Source organism: Labeo rohita, chromosome 14, assembly GCF_022985175.1.
Source record: "Labeo rohita strain BAU-BD-2019 chromosome 14, IGBB_LRoh.1.0, whole genome shotgun sequence".
In the NCBI taxonomy this organism is placed as follows: Eukaryota; Metazoa; Chordata; class Actinopteri; order Cypriniformes; family Cyprinidae; genus Labeo; species Labeo rohita.
Window position 1 is genome coordinate 22,439,179 of NC_066882.1, and position 17,917 is coordinate 22,457,095.

General features: G+C 33.2%; 1 protein-coding gene across 1 annotated transcript in view; it reads left to right on the plus strand.

Annotated features, from left to right (window-relative positions):
• Nucleotides 1-5,965: 5,965 nt before the first annotated feature.
• Nucleotides 5,966-17,917, plus strand: part of npm1b (nucleophosmin 1b) — a 42,701-nt gene continuing 30,749 nt past the window's right edge. The window contains exons 1-6 of the mRNA XM_051127844.1: nt 5,966-6,096; nt 6,483-6,565; nt 6,903-7,022; nt 14,609-14,702; nt 15,150-15,250; nt 17,776-17,861. Coding sequence (XP_050983801.1) covers nt 6,048-6,096; nt 6,483-6,565; nt 6,903-7,022; nt 14,609-14,702; nt 15,150-15,250; nt 17,776-17,861 — 533 coding nt within the window. The 5' untranslated portion in view covers nt 5,966-6,047. The remainder of the gene's footprint in view (nt 6,097-6,482; nt 6,566-6,902; nt 7,023-14,608; nt 14,703-15,149; nt 15,251-17,775; nt 17,862-17,917) is intronic.

Below are 17,917 nucleotides of genomic sequence, written 5' to 3' on the forward strand. Positions count from 1 at the left end.
TAAAACAGTAAATCAGCATAGAATGATCTTGTGACAATTAAGACTGGAGTAATATACAACAACAACAAAAAAGTAAAATAAATTACACTTTAAAATATATTAAAAAATGTCTTATCTTTTTTTTTATAAAAATCTTTTTTATAATAATAAAAAAAGTGTAATTTTAAATTGCCATAATGTTTCACAATTTTACTGCTATACTAATAAAGTATAAAGTATAATTATGATGTACACTTTCAAAAACATTTTTAAAAATCTTACCAATACTAAAGCTTTGAATGTTAGATTTCTAAACTTAAAATACTAGATTTCAATGGAATTTAAATGAAGAGTTTATTTGCAAAAATATTTTTTAAATGTTCAAAAGTTGGGTTATTTTGATATAAAGTAAAAATAACTAAAAAATACAGCTAACTAACACAATAAAAACATGGCAACATAATAATAATAAAATAATAAAATAATAATAAAAAAAAAATATTTTTTTTTAAAAATTAAAAAACTGAGTTATCTGTTTTTGAAAATAAAATCTTCAAATAAAGTATGATATATTAAGTAATGTAATGTAGAAAAGTCTTTTTACAGGCGTTTTACCTGTATTTTGAATTACGCATTGTGTTTTGTGTTGAGAGGAAATGTTTATAATTTTTTTGGAAAATGCACCGTTATTTTGTTTAATTTACATAGTGTTGATCAAACCTCTTTGTTTATATGTTCTCTTCTCTTATAAAGCTTTCAGATTTATACCATAAGCAAAACAACAATTTGACAATGACACTCCCTGTGTGTTTAGCCAAGTTTGATGCCATCTCGCCTGGTTAAGATCCTGTCAGTGTGAGTCGGTTGCTGCGGTGACGCCTCTCCTACCCTCATTTCCTCTGTCAGTCTTCCAGTCCCTTTCATCTTCCTGTCTATGCTACCATTGCGACGTGACTTGGCTCATTTTGCTGAAATTCCTTTCGGCCTCTGTTTTCGAAACTCTCTATTGTGTTTGGCCACAGGTGCTCCAAGCCTCTCTTTCTCCTTTTGCGCCTTTATGTTTTTTTGCCCTATCTACCTCAGGGCCCTCACCTTGTCCAATAAAATGTTGCCACACAAGATGAGCGAGAAGCGAGAGGTTAAAGTATCACACTTCCTATCTCGCTCATTGTTCCTAGACAGGCTCCTGTTTATCTCACAGACGCTACAAACCAATATGACCTATATGGCCTCCACGCTTTCATAATAAGTCTGCGATTTCAGATTACAACAGATGTCCAACGGTTCAAAGAGCCACCACACTTCATTTTCACAAACATAAACAAAAACAACAATGGGGTTTAGGCTGAGCATACAATAGTCACGTAATCTTTGACAGCTCCATTTGCCATCTGATCCAAGTTGTAGAAACCATTTGCCAATCTTTTTTCTCAAAATCTTGAATGAAATGTCTTGATCTTGGCTGAAAATAGACTGCATTGACATGTGTATTTTTATCTTTAGATGCAGTGATGGCTATCTATGTGTCTAATCCTTCAAGAATTCTATGAAGCCCAGCATGTCTTGTTATCAAGAAAAGAATAGAGTACTATGGGACACTCACTATACTATTTAATGTAACATAATAAGGCTTTTTTTTATAGCATCCGTGGAACAATCTCTACCAAATGTTGGCCGTCAAGAGCATCACCACAGTAAAGCAATGCACAAAAAAACATCTGATATACCTGTAGGTTTACTGACACATCTAAATGGCTGATCTGCTCATCTGCATTTGTGAAACTCAGATAGCTGGTTCTCTTCCAGAAAGAGATACAGGTCTGCGAAAACATTTCTGTGAAAGCGAGAAGATGGGAAAATATTTGAGGACTGAAATCATAATACAAAATACAAAATATTAATATAAAGCCTTACATGAAATAATAATCAGAATAGTCTAGTTTTTTAGCAATTGAACATTTAAAGGAGAAGTCCACTTCCAAAACAAAGATTCACATGTAATGTACTCACCCCCTTGTCATCCAGGATGTTCATGTCTTTCTTTTTTCAGTCGTAAAGAAATTGTTTTTTGAGGAAAACATTTCAGCATTTTTCTCCATATAATGGACTGATATGGTGCCACGATTTTGAACTTCCAAAATGCAGTTTAAATGCGACTTCAAACGATCCCAAATGCGGTTGTAAATGATCCCGCAGAGGAAGAAGGGTCTTATCTAGCGAAACAATCTGTTATTTTCATTAAAAAATTACAATTTTAATACTTTTAAATCTCAAATGCTCGTTTTGTCTTTCTCTCCATGAACTCTGTGTATTCTGACTCAAGACAGTCTGTGTATGTCGAAAAAATCTGATTGTATTTTCTCCCTCAACTTCAAAAATCATTTCAAAATCATCCTGCATCGCTGCAGAAGTACAGTCTTTGCAATGTGAACATGCAAAGAAGATCGAACACCCTTAACAAAAAAAAAAGCAAAACAGGACGATTTTGAAGTTGAGGGAGAACATGAGATGTTTTCGACATACCCTAACTGTCATGACCCGGAACAAAAACAGTCCAAGCAGAGTAAGACAAGACGAGTGTTTGGCATTAAAAAGTATATAAATTGTATTATTTGTATTAAAATAACCGATTGTTATGCTACATAAGACCCTTCTTTCTCTGCATTCATTTCATTTTGGAAGTTCAAAATCGTGGCACCATATCAGTCCATTATATGAAGAAAAATCCTGAAATGTTTTCCTCAAAAAAACATTATTTCTTTACGACTGAAGAAAGAAAAACATGAACATCTTGGATGACAAAGGGGTGAGTAAATTATTTGTAAATTGTTATTCTGGAAGTGGAGTTCTCCTTTAAGTGAGAATAAGAAGTTCATAACTGAGGGGGAAAAAACTTTTCAACTTTCAATTTCATTCCAAGGCCAAACTGAGCAAAAATGTGCAATTGGCCAAAAAATAAGATGAAATTCTAATTGGCATGCAAATTAATTTGATTTATTTATTTTTTTTAGCAGTATAACAGACTACCTGTATGACATGCATATAAAAAATACTTGTCGCTCCATTTCTCCCGATAACTTCTTAGTAAGATGATATTTAAATGCTACTCACATTTTAACACTATTTTTTATTTTTAAAAAAAAGTATGAATGATCAAATAACCTCAAGCTGTTTCAGTCCAGGAAATGTTTTTCATTAAATATTAATAACAATATAAACTTTAGTAAAGATTTCACAGAAAAAAAAACAAAACAAAGCAAAAAACACTAAATATATAAGCTGTCAATATGACGACAAAAGGAATATAGCAGATTGTGTGCAACAGGTTTTTCAGCAGGTGTTATATGGATAATTGGCGTGTTTTTGCTCATTTGAAATTATCTGGCCAGTAAAAAATGTATAAAAGAAAGATTCATACATACTACATCAGCAATGAAAAAAAAAAAAACATACTAACTATACTAAATCCTTTGGTTATTATGACAAATCCTTGAGTTATGGCACATCCATATAGAGGGTTTGCACTATACGTCACGGTTTGGTCAGTTGCCCGGCCATATTGGAGATACTCGGATGTAAACAACAGCACTGATTGCACTACTAAATATGTTGTTCTGCTAATTTATGGTGTCTAATCCACAGAAAAAACGTGTGGAAGCTGCTAAAACACATATAGAAGAACTTAGCAAGTAGGAAAGGGCGCAATGGTTTGTCAAACTATAAAGTTAATAGGTGGTAAAAATACGTACGAGCAGTATTAATTAAATACTAATATTTAAAAACATATTAGCCTAATGTTTAATCTGCCTGACTGGTAATTATAAGAACAAACACAAATGTTGTCAAGATTCTTGCCTTGAAGAAATCCTGGTTCAGCTTTGCCAATCACTTTTGCTCCTTTTGTTCCTCAGTTTTTTGCACTCTTCTCCTTGATTTCTTATAATTTTAATATAAATATGAGACTAATATCTTAATTAATACAGTCTATGTAGTACCACAAATGTTTTTCCCGGTCCTACCGATTAGTACAGCCCAAAACATGACAATAACTGACCGTTTTCAGCAGCAATAATCAGCAAAATATGCGAGTTTCATTCGGTTCAGTGGCATTGAATTAAAAGGCTTGTCAGAGTACAGGTACAAAAATTTTTCTGTTGATAAACACCTGATACTAAACATGCCTATAAAGTTTCCTTTTGAGGATTTGTTAGAAAGTATTGTTTATGTGAATGTTAAGCAAAGTGTTGACAGGGACTATAGACTATGTTAAACCCTGAGATCCGACAGGCATGTGTGTGTTTTGGGGTGTGTAATCAGACCGGCATGTCGTTGTGTGTATACGGGTCACTCACGTTAAAGTGCTGCCTGTTTTGAACTGTTTTCTTTCAAGATGGCTGTTTTCACCAAGAGCCTGCATGAAGGGTGGAAGCGTCCTTATCTTCGTCCTTTTTTATGGCTGTCACCTCTAACAAAGCAAAAAGCTTTGTTCTTGTGAATGGGAAATCAAGTAAATCCTCTGAAGAGTTTAATAAATAGTCGAGAAGCGACATGGCCTAGTGAAGTACGAGGCGCTCAGAGCGTGACAGGGGCGTTCGAAACGAAGCTTCGAAAACTCAACGTTTGATGTTTAGAATCTTCAGAGCGCGTTTAACTTACTGAGTGACGCCATTTCAGCTTTATCATTCTGTTGCAAAACCAAGAAATAATGATGTTATTGTAGTCCTAACTACTTTGACTGTGTTTATTGAAGTTTATGAATAACAATAATAATAATAATAATAAAAAGACTAGTTGTAACTGATCTCAAACCAGCTTTATAATTCATGTTTATAGTAGAATATTGTATTATGGTCTTAAAATTCAGTTTGTTATAGTGTTTACAAGCTGTTTGGTAAACAAACACCTTCTAAAAATGTATAAATTACTAGTAATAAAGTATTTTTAATGGAGTAACTAACCTCGAATAAATTTTAGAATTTATGTTCATAAAAATTTAGTAAAATTTCTGTAAAAGTCTTCAAATTTTGTGTTTTTCCAGATGTGCTACATGACCACACATTACAAAGACAATTTATCTTTATTTCTTTGCCAATGAACACATTTTTGCTATTTTCGTTGCATTTACAGTTTTAACCAGCAGATGTCTTTAGCATGAGGAGTTTCGAGCATTACATTGAATCATTTTTTAAAATATTGGTTTAATTGATCCGAAGTTTTCGAAAAAAACTCGGCTCTCCCATCACTAAATCAACGCAGTACTTAAAGGAGACATTCCGTCAGTCACTTAGATTTTTTGAAATTAATAAATTCAGTCAGCTAAAAAATATTGTTAACGAATTTATTCATTTTACTAACACTCACATCTTTGTAAATCTAAACTAAGCTCCCTTTCTAAACCCCGCCCTCTGGAGACCTGCCAGCCAATCAAACCCGGCCGGCAAAATGATTGACAGGTGTTTCTGACTGGCTAAAATAAGAGGCCTTTTTCCTTACAGAGCCTTGTTTTTGTCACAGAGACAGGTGTAATTTATGTTTCTGTTTCAGTGATAGTCTATCTCTGAGGTAGTTGAAACTTTTTGTAATCTTAAAGGCAATGCAATGGTACAAATTTTAATGAAGGATTGGGAAGACATTTTATTTTAGTCATTTTAGTCATTTTATTAATATTTAAATAATAACAGTGATTTTTAAAAAAATAATAATAACAACAACAATAATAATAATAATAATAATAATAATAATAACAATAATATATATTTTAATTGGGATAGATATTAAGTTGTATTGCATCGTCATAATAAAGCGTTCCGTTCATATTATAACAAACCTACAGATTTATTTTGGGAAAAAGACTGTACTGAATAGTTATTATATGGCGTCATCTGGCGGATAAATTGGGTACTGAGCGCAAGAAAACGCAAACAAAGGGCAGTTTGCTTTACCACCAAGGTTGAATACTATTGGACGACTCGCGCAAAAGCCCGCCCACTCCAGCACTCTCATTGGTCCATTCAAGTGTCAATCCACACGCCGGAATTACGATTAACAGGACCCTCTGTGGCGCAAAAATGGAGGATAACATTAAAGATCTCAGCCGACCTCAGATGTATTTATTTGGTGAGCTGAAATAAAAACTCATGTTGCAGAATCATATAAATGCGATAATCAGTATTATGCATTCATATTACATGCGTCTGCTGCAGTACTGCAGTGTAATAAAAGAGTTGTGGCTAATGCAGCTAGCCTCATGCATTGAGTCTGCCTTTGTTTACAGCCAATGTTAATATTAGTTAAAATGTTATTTTCTTCTTGATTTAAAACATATTATGCACAAGAACAATAGAAGTCTTTCTTTTTTTCCCTTTTGTTTACTATGATCTCGTATCTACAGCTTTTGTTATGGATGTTGTATAGCATGTGGATGTTTATTGCAAATGATGAGTTTACATTATGTATACTATACAGTTAATGAATAAAACGTACGTTTTGCCTTCTTCCTTTAGGTTGCTCATTGAAAGCTGATAAGAAAGAGCACAAAGTTGAGTTGGATGATGATGAGGCTGAACATCAGCTGTCACTCAAGGCGGTGAGGAAGATGAATTAATAAAATCTCATTACACAGTTATTCAATATCACAGATATTCAGTCCTGCATGGAATAGTTTAATCAGTTTTACCTTAGAGATACATTTTCCTTATTAATAGAAATGGACAGGAACAGCATATTCTGTTGTATTAAATATAACATTCTATTCTGATATAATAACATTCTGTTTTATATCATTCCATTCAGTTTTGTATTGTGAATATTGTTGTCAGTGTTCATCATCATTGTGCCAATGATTTGTATTACAGATGAATAATTTTGATTGCCCATAAACTCACTTTAACAAAGCAGTTTCTTCTCTTCACCTGTGTTCTCAGGTGTGTTTGGGTGCTGAGGCGGAGGATAAATTTCACACCGTGGAGATGGAGGGATTGACTTACGATGGCAAAACAACCAAAATCACTCTTGCTGTACTCAAGCCGTCCGTTCTGCCTTCTGTAAGTGTTCTAGTCTCCATCTTTTATGTGTCATGAACAGAAATGTGCAATGTTCAACTGTGTATCCATATACCTAATTATAAATTATAAATGTGTCATTCATAAGTTATTCACTACACTTTGGTTATTAATAGTGCAGTTACTCTTTGTTGATTTGATTCGGTTGAGTAACACTTTATTTTACAGCATCCTTGTTATACATTTTACTTGTACTTACTATAGTAGTAGACCTTACTCAGGTTAGACATCATATTGAATTTAACGCGGATGAAAATGAGGCTGTGAAGTATAGACTTACAGTTTTTACAATAGCACACACTGTATAAAGATCCTAGATCATGTGATCTTCACAACTCTTCACCAAATCTGTCTTAGAGTTTTTGTCTACTGAAAGTTTTCGAAAAGACGTTTTATGTAAACAGTTGGTACTGGTATGCTGTTAAACAAGAGCACAGTCCATTGATCTCATTGTGCTTCAGTCTCTCACAGTCTCGTTTTTATTCCTTCCTGTTAAAAAATTAAATATGGTGTTACCATGATAAATGAATAAATGATAAATGAATAATGCATTATTACACACAGCTAACCCTAAACCTTAACCTAAACTTTAACTTTATTGTTAGAACATGTTGATAATTAATATTAATCTGTCAAAAACAATAAGTGGATCCTGTTGCAAAACACACACACACACACACACACAAATTTGAGACTAAATTCTAACTCTAGTCTGACAATTCTGATAAGAAAAATCAACTTGTCATTCTCTTTTTCCCTCAGCTCAGAATCATGAGTTTATATCCCACACTTCTGGGTTTTTTCTTTAGAATTGACAAACTTGCAATTGTTGAATTAAAACAAGTTATAAAGCGCAAACTAGGAGATATAAACTTGAGTTTGCGGAGGAAAAAACGTTAGAATTGTGAGATAAAATAGGTAAATGTTATGCAAAATGTTGTAGGTTTAAATAGTATTTCATGCTGTAACTGTAATACAACATGTCCCCTACGAACTGCATATGTGAATATTATGTAGACAAATTGTTTAAATCAAATTTATGCTTTAAAAGTAGAGTAATCATAGCAGGTTTCATCCATAGTCAGTCCGTTTAAACGTCTGCGTTAAGCTTCAAATGGTGTTTTTGACAACAGTATTCTATAAAAAAATTTTTGCATTCCAAATCTGACCCTATTTCTCATGGAGAAAATAACAAGTTATTCTCTCACCACCCGCGTAAACATCTCTGGCCGAATTACCTACTGATTTTTTTGACAAACAGCAAGGTCGTGTGGTAATTTAATTGCACATCTCTGATTTTACAAGAAGAAATCGATTCAAAATTCACCATTTAAATCCTTTCGACCATTGCCGAACACCGCATGCTGCATTTCGCAGTAATTTGAATGCATATTTATTACTGAAATGCAGGGAAGTGTTTACAAGAAGAATATTTCATAACTGCTTCACCACAGTGAGTGGGAGCTGTTAAGAACAAAAATAGAAGAAAGATAAGAAAAGCATGTAAACATTTGAAATGGGTCGTTATTATGGCAGCAACAGTTATGCAATATAATTTGAAAATATTTATTATATACGATATACATAACTGTATTGCATATAGTTATATACAACTGTAGCGCATCAGTTTAATAGGAGATTTGATTAATCAAATAATAAATAGGATATTAATAAATTTTAAAGTTTGCCTAATGTATGTGTATGTACTGGGTGTAATTATTATGTATATATAAATACACACAAATTGATGTATATATTTAAGAGAAATATGTTATTTATGTAAAAAATATTTTTATTTATGTATAATATAAATTCTATAAAATGCCAATAAATACATATACATTTAAATATTTCTTAAATATATACTTGAATGTACTTGTATTTATATATATACATAATAATTACACACAGTACACACATATATTAGGCAAACTCAAACTTTTATTTTGTATGCGATTAATCACGATTAAACGTTTTGCCAGCCCTATATTAAATATTAATTCATTCTTATTCCAAGGATATGCCATTTTGTTTACAGCAGACAATCATGCGACTGGCCATGTGAGCAGAGCGTTCCTGGGTTTGTAGGATAACAAAACTCGCTTCTCCACTGTGAATATATCACCATCTGAATCCATGAGTTTTATTACTGAGGAGCCATGTAAATTTATTTATGCAGACGTCCATGTGAGAAACAATTACCATTCAAATAGAGCTATATAAGAGTCAAAAGATTTTGGCAAATGGTACAGTATATAAACAAATCCTTTTGAATGTGAATTGGAATAAAAAGTTTGCCATTCAAAAGTTTGGATCAGTAATTGTTTTTAAAAGAAGACTTTTTTTGCTAATCAAAGCTGTGTTTATTAAAAATATTAAAAATACAGAAATATTACAATAATATTGCAAAATGTCACATGATTCTTCAGAAATCATTCTAATATGTGGATTTATTATCACTGTTGGAAACAGTTGTGCTGCTTAATTTATTTATTTATTTTTTGGAACCTGTGATCATTTTTCAGGATTCTTTGAGTAATTAAAGTTAAAAATAACAGCATTTATTCTTAATAGAAATCTTTTCTAGCAGTATAAGTCTTTACTATCACTTTTTTATCAATTTAACACATCCTTGCTGAATAAAAGTAATAATTTCTTTCAAAAACGTTAAAAAGAACAGCATTTATTTAAAATAAATCTTTTGTAACAATATGCACTACCGTTCAAAGTTTGGGTCAGTCTTTTTTTTCTTTCTTTCTTTGAAAGAAATGATTACTTTTCAGCAGGATGTATTAATAAAAAGTGATAATAAAGACTTATACTGCTAAAAAAGATTTTAAGATGTTTTAAATAGATGCTGTTATTTTTAACTTTAATTACTCATCAAAGAAAAAAAAAAAAAAGAAATTAAGCAGCACAACTGTTTCCAGCATTGATAATTAATCAGTATATTAGAATGATTTCTAAAGGATCATTTGACAGCAAAGACTGGAGTAATGGCTGATGAAAAATCAGCTTTGCATCACAGAAGTAAATTATATTTTAAAGTATATTAAAATAGAAAATCACTATTTTAAGTGGCAATAATATTACTTTTTTTCCTGTATTTTCGATTAAATAAATGGAACTTTGATAAGCATAAGAGACTTCTTTAAAAACATCAAAAATCTTACTTATCCTTATCTTTTGAACGGTAGTGTAAGTGTTATTGAAAGTGGAGATTTCTGGCTCAAAAACTTGCTAAAACAGCCTTGAAAGATATGTATTGTAATTGCAATAAAATTAAAAGTGCAAAAAAAAAAATTTAAAGCCTAAAAAAAAACATGTTATGAGAAGCCAAATAGACCAAAATCTCAAAACAGACCACAATGCATGAAAAAATGAGCAATGTTTTTGCCTGTAGTGTCTTGCCTTAATTGTAAATATTTTAAAAGTACATGGACACCTCAAAGTTTAATCATTAAGTTCCCAAAATGTAGAGACTTTCTCTTTAAATTACTTTTTGTGGTAGACAGATGTTAAAATAATGTGGTAGAGAAATGAATATTGCAGATGATACTACGTTTACTCTAATTCAAAAAGAGATGACTAGAAGCCAGGTGCTATTATGCCCTCAATAACATCTTGAATATGGATTTATACTGTGGACGGATGCCTGTTATGGGTGTTTTATGGTATTGGAAGAATGTGTCTAATAAAAATTCCAGCTGTGCCGAGGCTGGTCAAGTTGTGATTGACAGACTGTTTTTGGAAGGGGCTGGGCCATCGTTGCATCATCAGGACAGAAGGCACAAGCTCTCCATGACATCAGCACATGTTTGCCTCTGTTTTATATCAGCTATGGAAAATGTGAGCATTTCCAAAGAGCTCTGGGAGGAATCTATGTTTTATGGTGCAGAGCGAACAGAATTCAGGGTTTGCAACTCTTTTTGTGTTCTGATAGATATGAACTGTTGGTATGATTAGTACGGTGGGTGGAGTTTTTAATAGTGGCATATTAATTTTGACCTTCCTAACACTTTTTTTTATGCCATAGATGGTTTTTGTCTATATTTATAAGCCCTTTTGTGATATTTTGACCATGTCTGTAAGATCCTGGATTTTATTCAAGCCCAAAATTAGAAAACGCCCCAGGATATCTGACTGGAGCAATAATTGTACCTTAATTACAAGGCTTTGTCTCGATAGCTCAAGAGACAATCAACTCATCAGTCAGCGTTTGTGTTGAAACAGATCATCTGAGATGATTTTGGACGTGAGGGATTGTTCACCATTCAACGTAATTACAACAGTTACATAGCTGTCATTTAAAGCATTAAGCAGACCATCGCGCCCTCAGCTGTTTACATCTGGTTGCCATCGTTGCAAGTGCCGTTGCCTGGCGCAGTGGAATGTTCATTCAGAATTTTTGGCCGTGGCTTGTATTTCGCACAATTGCGCAATTTTGTACTGATGTTTAGCTGAAGGCCTGTCTCAAATGTACTGGCATGAAATGATCAGGACGGATCCCAGTCATGAATTCTTTCTGGGAAACTAATCTTGTGTGGTTGTAAGTGGTGGGAATCATTTATCATTTGACTTTAACACAAAATTGTCTGATAAAGAACACATACTAGTAAATGTATTAATATTCAGTCATTTACACTGTTGTTTGAATGTTTGGGGTTTTTAAGATTTTTTTTTTTTTTTTTTTAAGCAAGTCTCTTATGCTCACCAAGCCTACATTTATTTGATCAAAAGTCCAATAACAACAGTAATATAGTGAAATATTATTACAATTTGAAATAACTGTTTTATATTTTAATACATTTGAAAATGTAATTTATTCCTGTGATGCAAAGCTGAATTTTCAGCATCATTACTCCAGTCTTGAGTGTCACATGATCCCTCAGAAATCATTCTGATATGCAGGTTTGCTGCTTAAGAAACATTACTTATTATTATTATTGTGTTGAAAATGGTTGTGGAAAATACGGTCCTATGATTTCCGCAACGCGGATGGGATTTACTGTATAATGTGGAATGTCACTGAATTTCCGAATTTGGGATGTGTAAATCAAAAGTAGGTCAGTACCCTTAAGTCAAAATGCGATATGGACTAGTGTTTGTGAATATTAACCCACAAAAATACTATTTAAATACAAACCTGCACGTTCTGCGTTTCTCCATGTGAATGAATGAATGAATGTATGAGTACATGAACAGAATCTCTACTACTGCTGTTAGTCACTTCATGAGCATTTTCTTTTTGAGAAAACCTATTGTCATATTATATACAAACAGTAACTTAAAGGTCTTCACAGCAACCCCTCAAAATAAAAGTTTGGTGTATCTTCAAGAAACTGTGACAGAAATAGATGACTTAATGTAATGATACTAACTACACTGACCAACATTATAAACGCAACACTTTTGTTTTTGCCCTCATTTTTCATGAGCTGAACTCAAAGATGTAAGACTTTTTCTATGTACACAAAAGGCCTATTTCCCTCAAATATTGTTCGCAAATCTGTCTAAATCTGTGTTAGTGAGCACTTCTCCTTTGCCGAGATAATTCATCCACCTCTCAGCTGTGGCATATCAAGATGCTGATTAGACAGGATGATTATTGCACAGGTGTGCCTTAGGTTGGCCACAATAAAAGGCCACTCTAAAATGTGCAGTTTTATCACACAGCACAATGCCACAGATGTCGCAAGTTTTGAGGGAGCGTGCAGTTGGCATGCTGACTGCAGGAATGTCCACCAGAGCTGTTGCCCTTGAATTGAATGTTTATTTCTCTACCATAAGCTGTCTGCAAAGGCGTTTCAGAGAATTTGGCAGTGCATCCAACCGGCCTCACCACTGCAGACCCGTGTAACCACACCAGCCCAGGACCTCCACATCCAGCATCTTCTCCTCCAAGATTGTCTGAAACCAGCCACCCAGACAGCTGCTGCAACAATTGGTTTGCATAACCAAAGAATTTCTGCACAAACTGTCAGAAACCATCTTAGGGAAGCTCATCTGCATGCTTGTCGTCCTCATCGGTGTCTCGACCTGACTGCAGTTTGTCATTGTAACTGACTTGAGTGGGCAAATGCTCACATTCAATGGTGTCTGGCACTTTGGAGAGGTGTTCTCTTCACGGATGAATCCCGCTTTTCACTGTACAGGGCAGATGGCAGACAGCGTGTATGGTGTCGTGTGGGTGAGCGGTTTGCTGATGTCAACGTTGTGGATCGAGTGGCCCATGGTGGCTGTGGGGTTATGGTATGGGCAGGCGTATGTTATGGACAACGAACGCAGGTGCATTTTATTGATGGCATTTTGAATGCACAGAGATACCGTGACGAGATTCTGAGGCCCATTGTTGTGCCATTCATCCACAACCATCACCTCATGTTACAGCATTATAGAAAAAGTGCTCACTAACACAGATTTAGACAGATTTGTGAATAATATCTGAGGGAAATAGGCCTTTTGTGTACATAGAAAAAGTCTTAGATCTTTGAGTTCAGCTCATGAAAAATTGGGGCAAAAACAAAAGTGTTGCATCTATAAGTTTGGTCAGTGTACTATTACTAATAAAATTATTATTAAAACATTATTTAATATTCACCAGAAAAATGTAAATATGCAGTATTTCTGAAAATAAATAAAATAATAATAAATTCGTTTTTTAAATAAGAACAAATTAGTTAGAGATGCTTTTGGTTATTAAAATTTAATGAAACCACTAAAATGGAATCCAGAAAATTAACAAAAAAAAAAAAAAAAAAAGGCAGAATTTGGTAAAAATAACTGAATTTGAGGGGGGAATATAATAAAATGTATCATGTATCATAGGGCCTTAAAAATATTTGTTAAACTTTTAATAAATTGCTGTTAAATTGTGTACATTTGATGATTTTAATTAATTAGACATGCTTTTTGTTTAATATTTTTTACATTTAACTATTAAAATGGAGTCTAGAGAAAAAAAAAAACAGAATCCAGACAAAAAATTAAATAAAACGGAATTTGGTTAAAAAATAAAACAGATTTCATGGGCCTTAAAATATTCATTTTTGTTACAGTTTTAAGAAATTGCTGTTACATTGTGCAGGTTTCATGATTTAAATTCATTAGACATGTTGTTTTAATTAATTTTTTTTTTTACATTTTTAATTTAAAAAAAAAAGAATGGAATTTAAATAATGCATAGAATGGAATTTGGGAAAAAATAAAACGGTTTTCATAGGGCCCTAGAAAAAGTGAATCCTTTTTTTTTAAGGATTCTTTTATGAACAGAAGCAAAATTTGTTTGATCTATTTAATGTGTCCTTGCTAAATAAAATTATTTGATTATTAATTTCTTTCGAAAAAATAAAGAAGAAAAATACTGCACGATAGTGTAGGTACGTTTTAGAACAGAGCCACTGTGTGGAAAGTTCAAGATGTTTGATTTTTGTTTAATAAGCTGTTGTCTCTGATCTAAACTGTTTTCTAAAAGTAAACCATGAATAAGATGTCTTGCTATGATTATGTTTGATCATTCTTACTCAGTTTGGATTACAACAGTATGTGTGTCTGCATGTTTCCTTTAGCTAAGTCTGGGAGGTTTTGAGGTCACACCTCCTGTGTCCTTTCGCCTGCAGTCCGGAGGGGGGCCGGTCTACATCAGCGGTCAGCATTTCGTCAGTGAGTACTTTTTGTCTTTTCGCATTTGTTAGGACTGAACACGACGCTCAAAACCGTGAGTTCATGAAGACCATTTCCCAGGTGTGTCTTTTGCCTCTCCTATTTACTCTTCTCTCCTCTTTGATAAAATGATTCTTTCAACCTGTTTTGACGTCCATGGGAGTAATCCGCCTGTCCGAAAGGGCCTCCGTACGAACTCAAAATGAATTAACCAGCACCAAGTCACAGCATTTTATCTCATATAATCACTTCCATATGTTTGCACATGCTGTTCAGACATTTTCAGCATGTCAGTTCTGTTCTCTGGATATTAAACGAGTGCAGCATTTAGGCTTCCACTTACATGTGTTAGATTAGTTTTGTCATACAAACTTGGACAAGTGAAGATGTTTTGTTTTTATTTAAACCACTGTTATTGATGTCTAGAGATCTCTGTGGTTTGCTCAGGTGTGAAGGAATCAGATGATGAAGATGAGGAAGAGGAGGAGGAGAATAATACATCACCAGTGAAGAGACCGTCCAACATGACCCTTGCAAAAGTGCCTCAGGTGATCTATCTTTGACAACACACAGCAAATAATAGCGTTTAATTAAAAACCAATAAATTACGATGGGTGTTTTTTTTTTTTTGGTGCAGTATACTTCATTTATAAAATTAAATACACTACCAGTCAAAAGTTTTTGAACAGTATGTTTTTTTTAAAGAATTCTCTTTAGCTCACCAAGGCTGCATTCATTTGATCCAAAATACAGAAAAAACATTAATATTGTGAAATATTTTTACTATTTAGGATAACTGCTTTCTATTTCAATATGTTCTAAAATGTCTGTGATCAAATCTGAATTTTCAGCATCATTACTCCAGTCTTCAGTGTCACATAATCTTTCATGAATTATTCTAAAATACTAATTTGCTGTTCAAAAACATTTAATTTTAATTTTATTATTATTAATATTTTTTACTTATTTATTTATGTTTTCTTTTTTTTAGGATTCTTTGATGAATAGAAAGATCCAAAGGTCAGCTTTTATCTGAAGTAAAACGCTTTTGTAACACTATACACCGTACTATTCAAAAGCTTGAATTTGGTAGATTTTTTTTTTTTATTTTTTGGGGGAAATAAATTATAGAAGTTAATACTTTTATTTAGCAATGATGCTTAAAAATGATTAAAAATGCTGATAAAGACATTTATAATGTTACAAAAGATTTCAATTTCAGATAAATGCTGTTCTTCTGAACCTTCTATTCATCAAAGAAACCTAAAACGAATTCTCAACATAATTTTCAACATTATAATAATAATAATAAATGTTTTATTGATTTCTAAAGGATCATATGGCTGGAGTAATGATGCTAAAAAGTCAAGAGAAAAAAAAAACGATGGGGTAAAAAAAAAGTTTTAAAGGAGAAGTCCACTTCCAAAACAACAATTTACAGATAATGTACTCACCCACTTGTCATCCAAGATGTTCATGTCTTTCTTTGTTCAGTCGTAAAGAATTCTGTTTTTTGAGGAGCACATTTCAGGATTTTTCTCCATATAATGGACTGCTATGGTGCCCTGAGTTTGAACTTCCAAAATGCAGTTTAAATGTGGCTTCAAACAATCCCAAATGTGGTTGTAAACGATTCTAGCCAAGGAAGAAGGGTCTTATCTAGTGAAACGATCGGTTATTTTCAGAAAAATAATACAATATATATACTTTTTAATGTCAAAGTTCGTCTTGTCTTGCTCTCCCTGAACTCTGTGTATTCTGGCTCAAGACAGTTAGGGTATGTCGAAAAACTCTAATCGTATTTTCTCCCTCAACTTCAAAAATCATTTCAAAATCATCCTACATCACTGCAGAAGTTTTGACCCAGTCTTTGCAAAGTGAACATTCAAAGAAGATCAAACACCCTTAACACCCTTAATAAAACAGCGATACATGGCGATTTTGAAGTTGAGGGAGAACATGAGATGGGAGTTTTTTGACATAGCCTAACTGTCATGAACTAGAAAAAAAAAAGAGTTCGGGAAGAGTAAGACAAGACGAGCATTTGACATTAAAAAGTGTGTATATATTGTATTATTTTTATGAAACCAGATATTTTTCTAATTTTAAGCATAAACTCACTTCATTTTGATGAATTTTTCAGAAAACAAAACCGAATATCTTGCATCATTTTGCTTCTAAAGTAAATGTATCTTGCTTTAAGAATGTACTGGGGAAAAACGGCAAAAACATAAAAAACATTTTTGCAGCATATTTATCATAGACAATCTGGTGCTTGCTTTCTTTTGTTCACAAGCAATAAAAAGGGTCTAGGTGTTCAGAAACATTTAAAGAGAAACTGAGGTTGCATGGAATCTCAATAAAGAGACACATTGTTCAATACACACTTAATCCTCTAGATAAGTGTCTGAGACAAGCAACAGCTTGTCATTGATGTGATATACAGGGAGTCTGTTTGAAATCTTTTGTCAGAGTGTTGAAATGATCCCAGAATTCTTATTGAAGAAGTAAGCTGTGAGAGGCTGTCACTAACAGTGTTTTTACTAGGGTTAAAGGGTGTAAAATCACTGTAATATTTGCTTTATAGTGGCTTATTGCTTTTATAGAATGGTAGCAACGAAAAGATAAGACACAAATGAATGCATTAATAAATATTTTTAAACAATATAGCATGATTAAACTTGCCTCTAGCATCTCACCAGTCACTTCCATTCAGATTGTACTGCCAGAACCCTTAGTTTTATGCACTTTACTCTTCAACGCAGAAGCGAGCCAATGAGTAAGCCTTCCGTTTCATTAGCCGCTGTAGGGAAATAACGAGAAGAATAACAGCGTGCGATAAACAATAAAACTCTTTGCAGTGTGCTCATAATTGCAGTGTGCTCGTAATTAAGATAATATGTTAAAATAAATAGTAAGATGCACCAATATGCAATATCAAGCTGCAAAATTAGTTTTGTACAACTAAAAATAGCTGGACACCATAATATGTACAAATGCAGCGCCTGGCAGAAAAAAGTAAATAAAAAAATGACTTTGATCTGTTTCCAATGATTGTGTTTTGTCATTTCAGAAAAAGCTGAAAATGGACTCGGATGAAGACTCGGATGAGGATAGTGATGATGATGACGATGACGACGACGACGATGATGATGAAGAGTGAGAACTTATGTTTGTTCAGTGTAAACTTGTGCTCTGTTGAATGGTTTTTACAC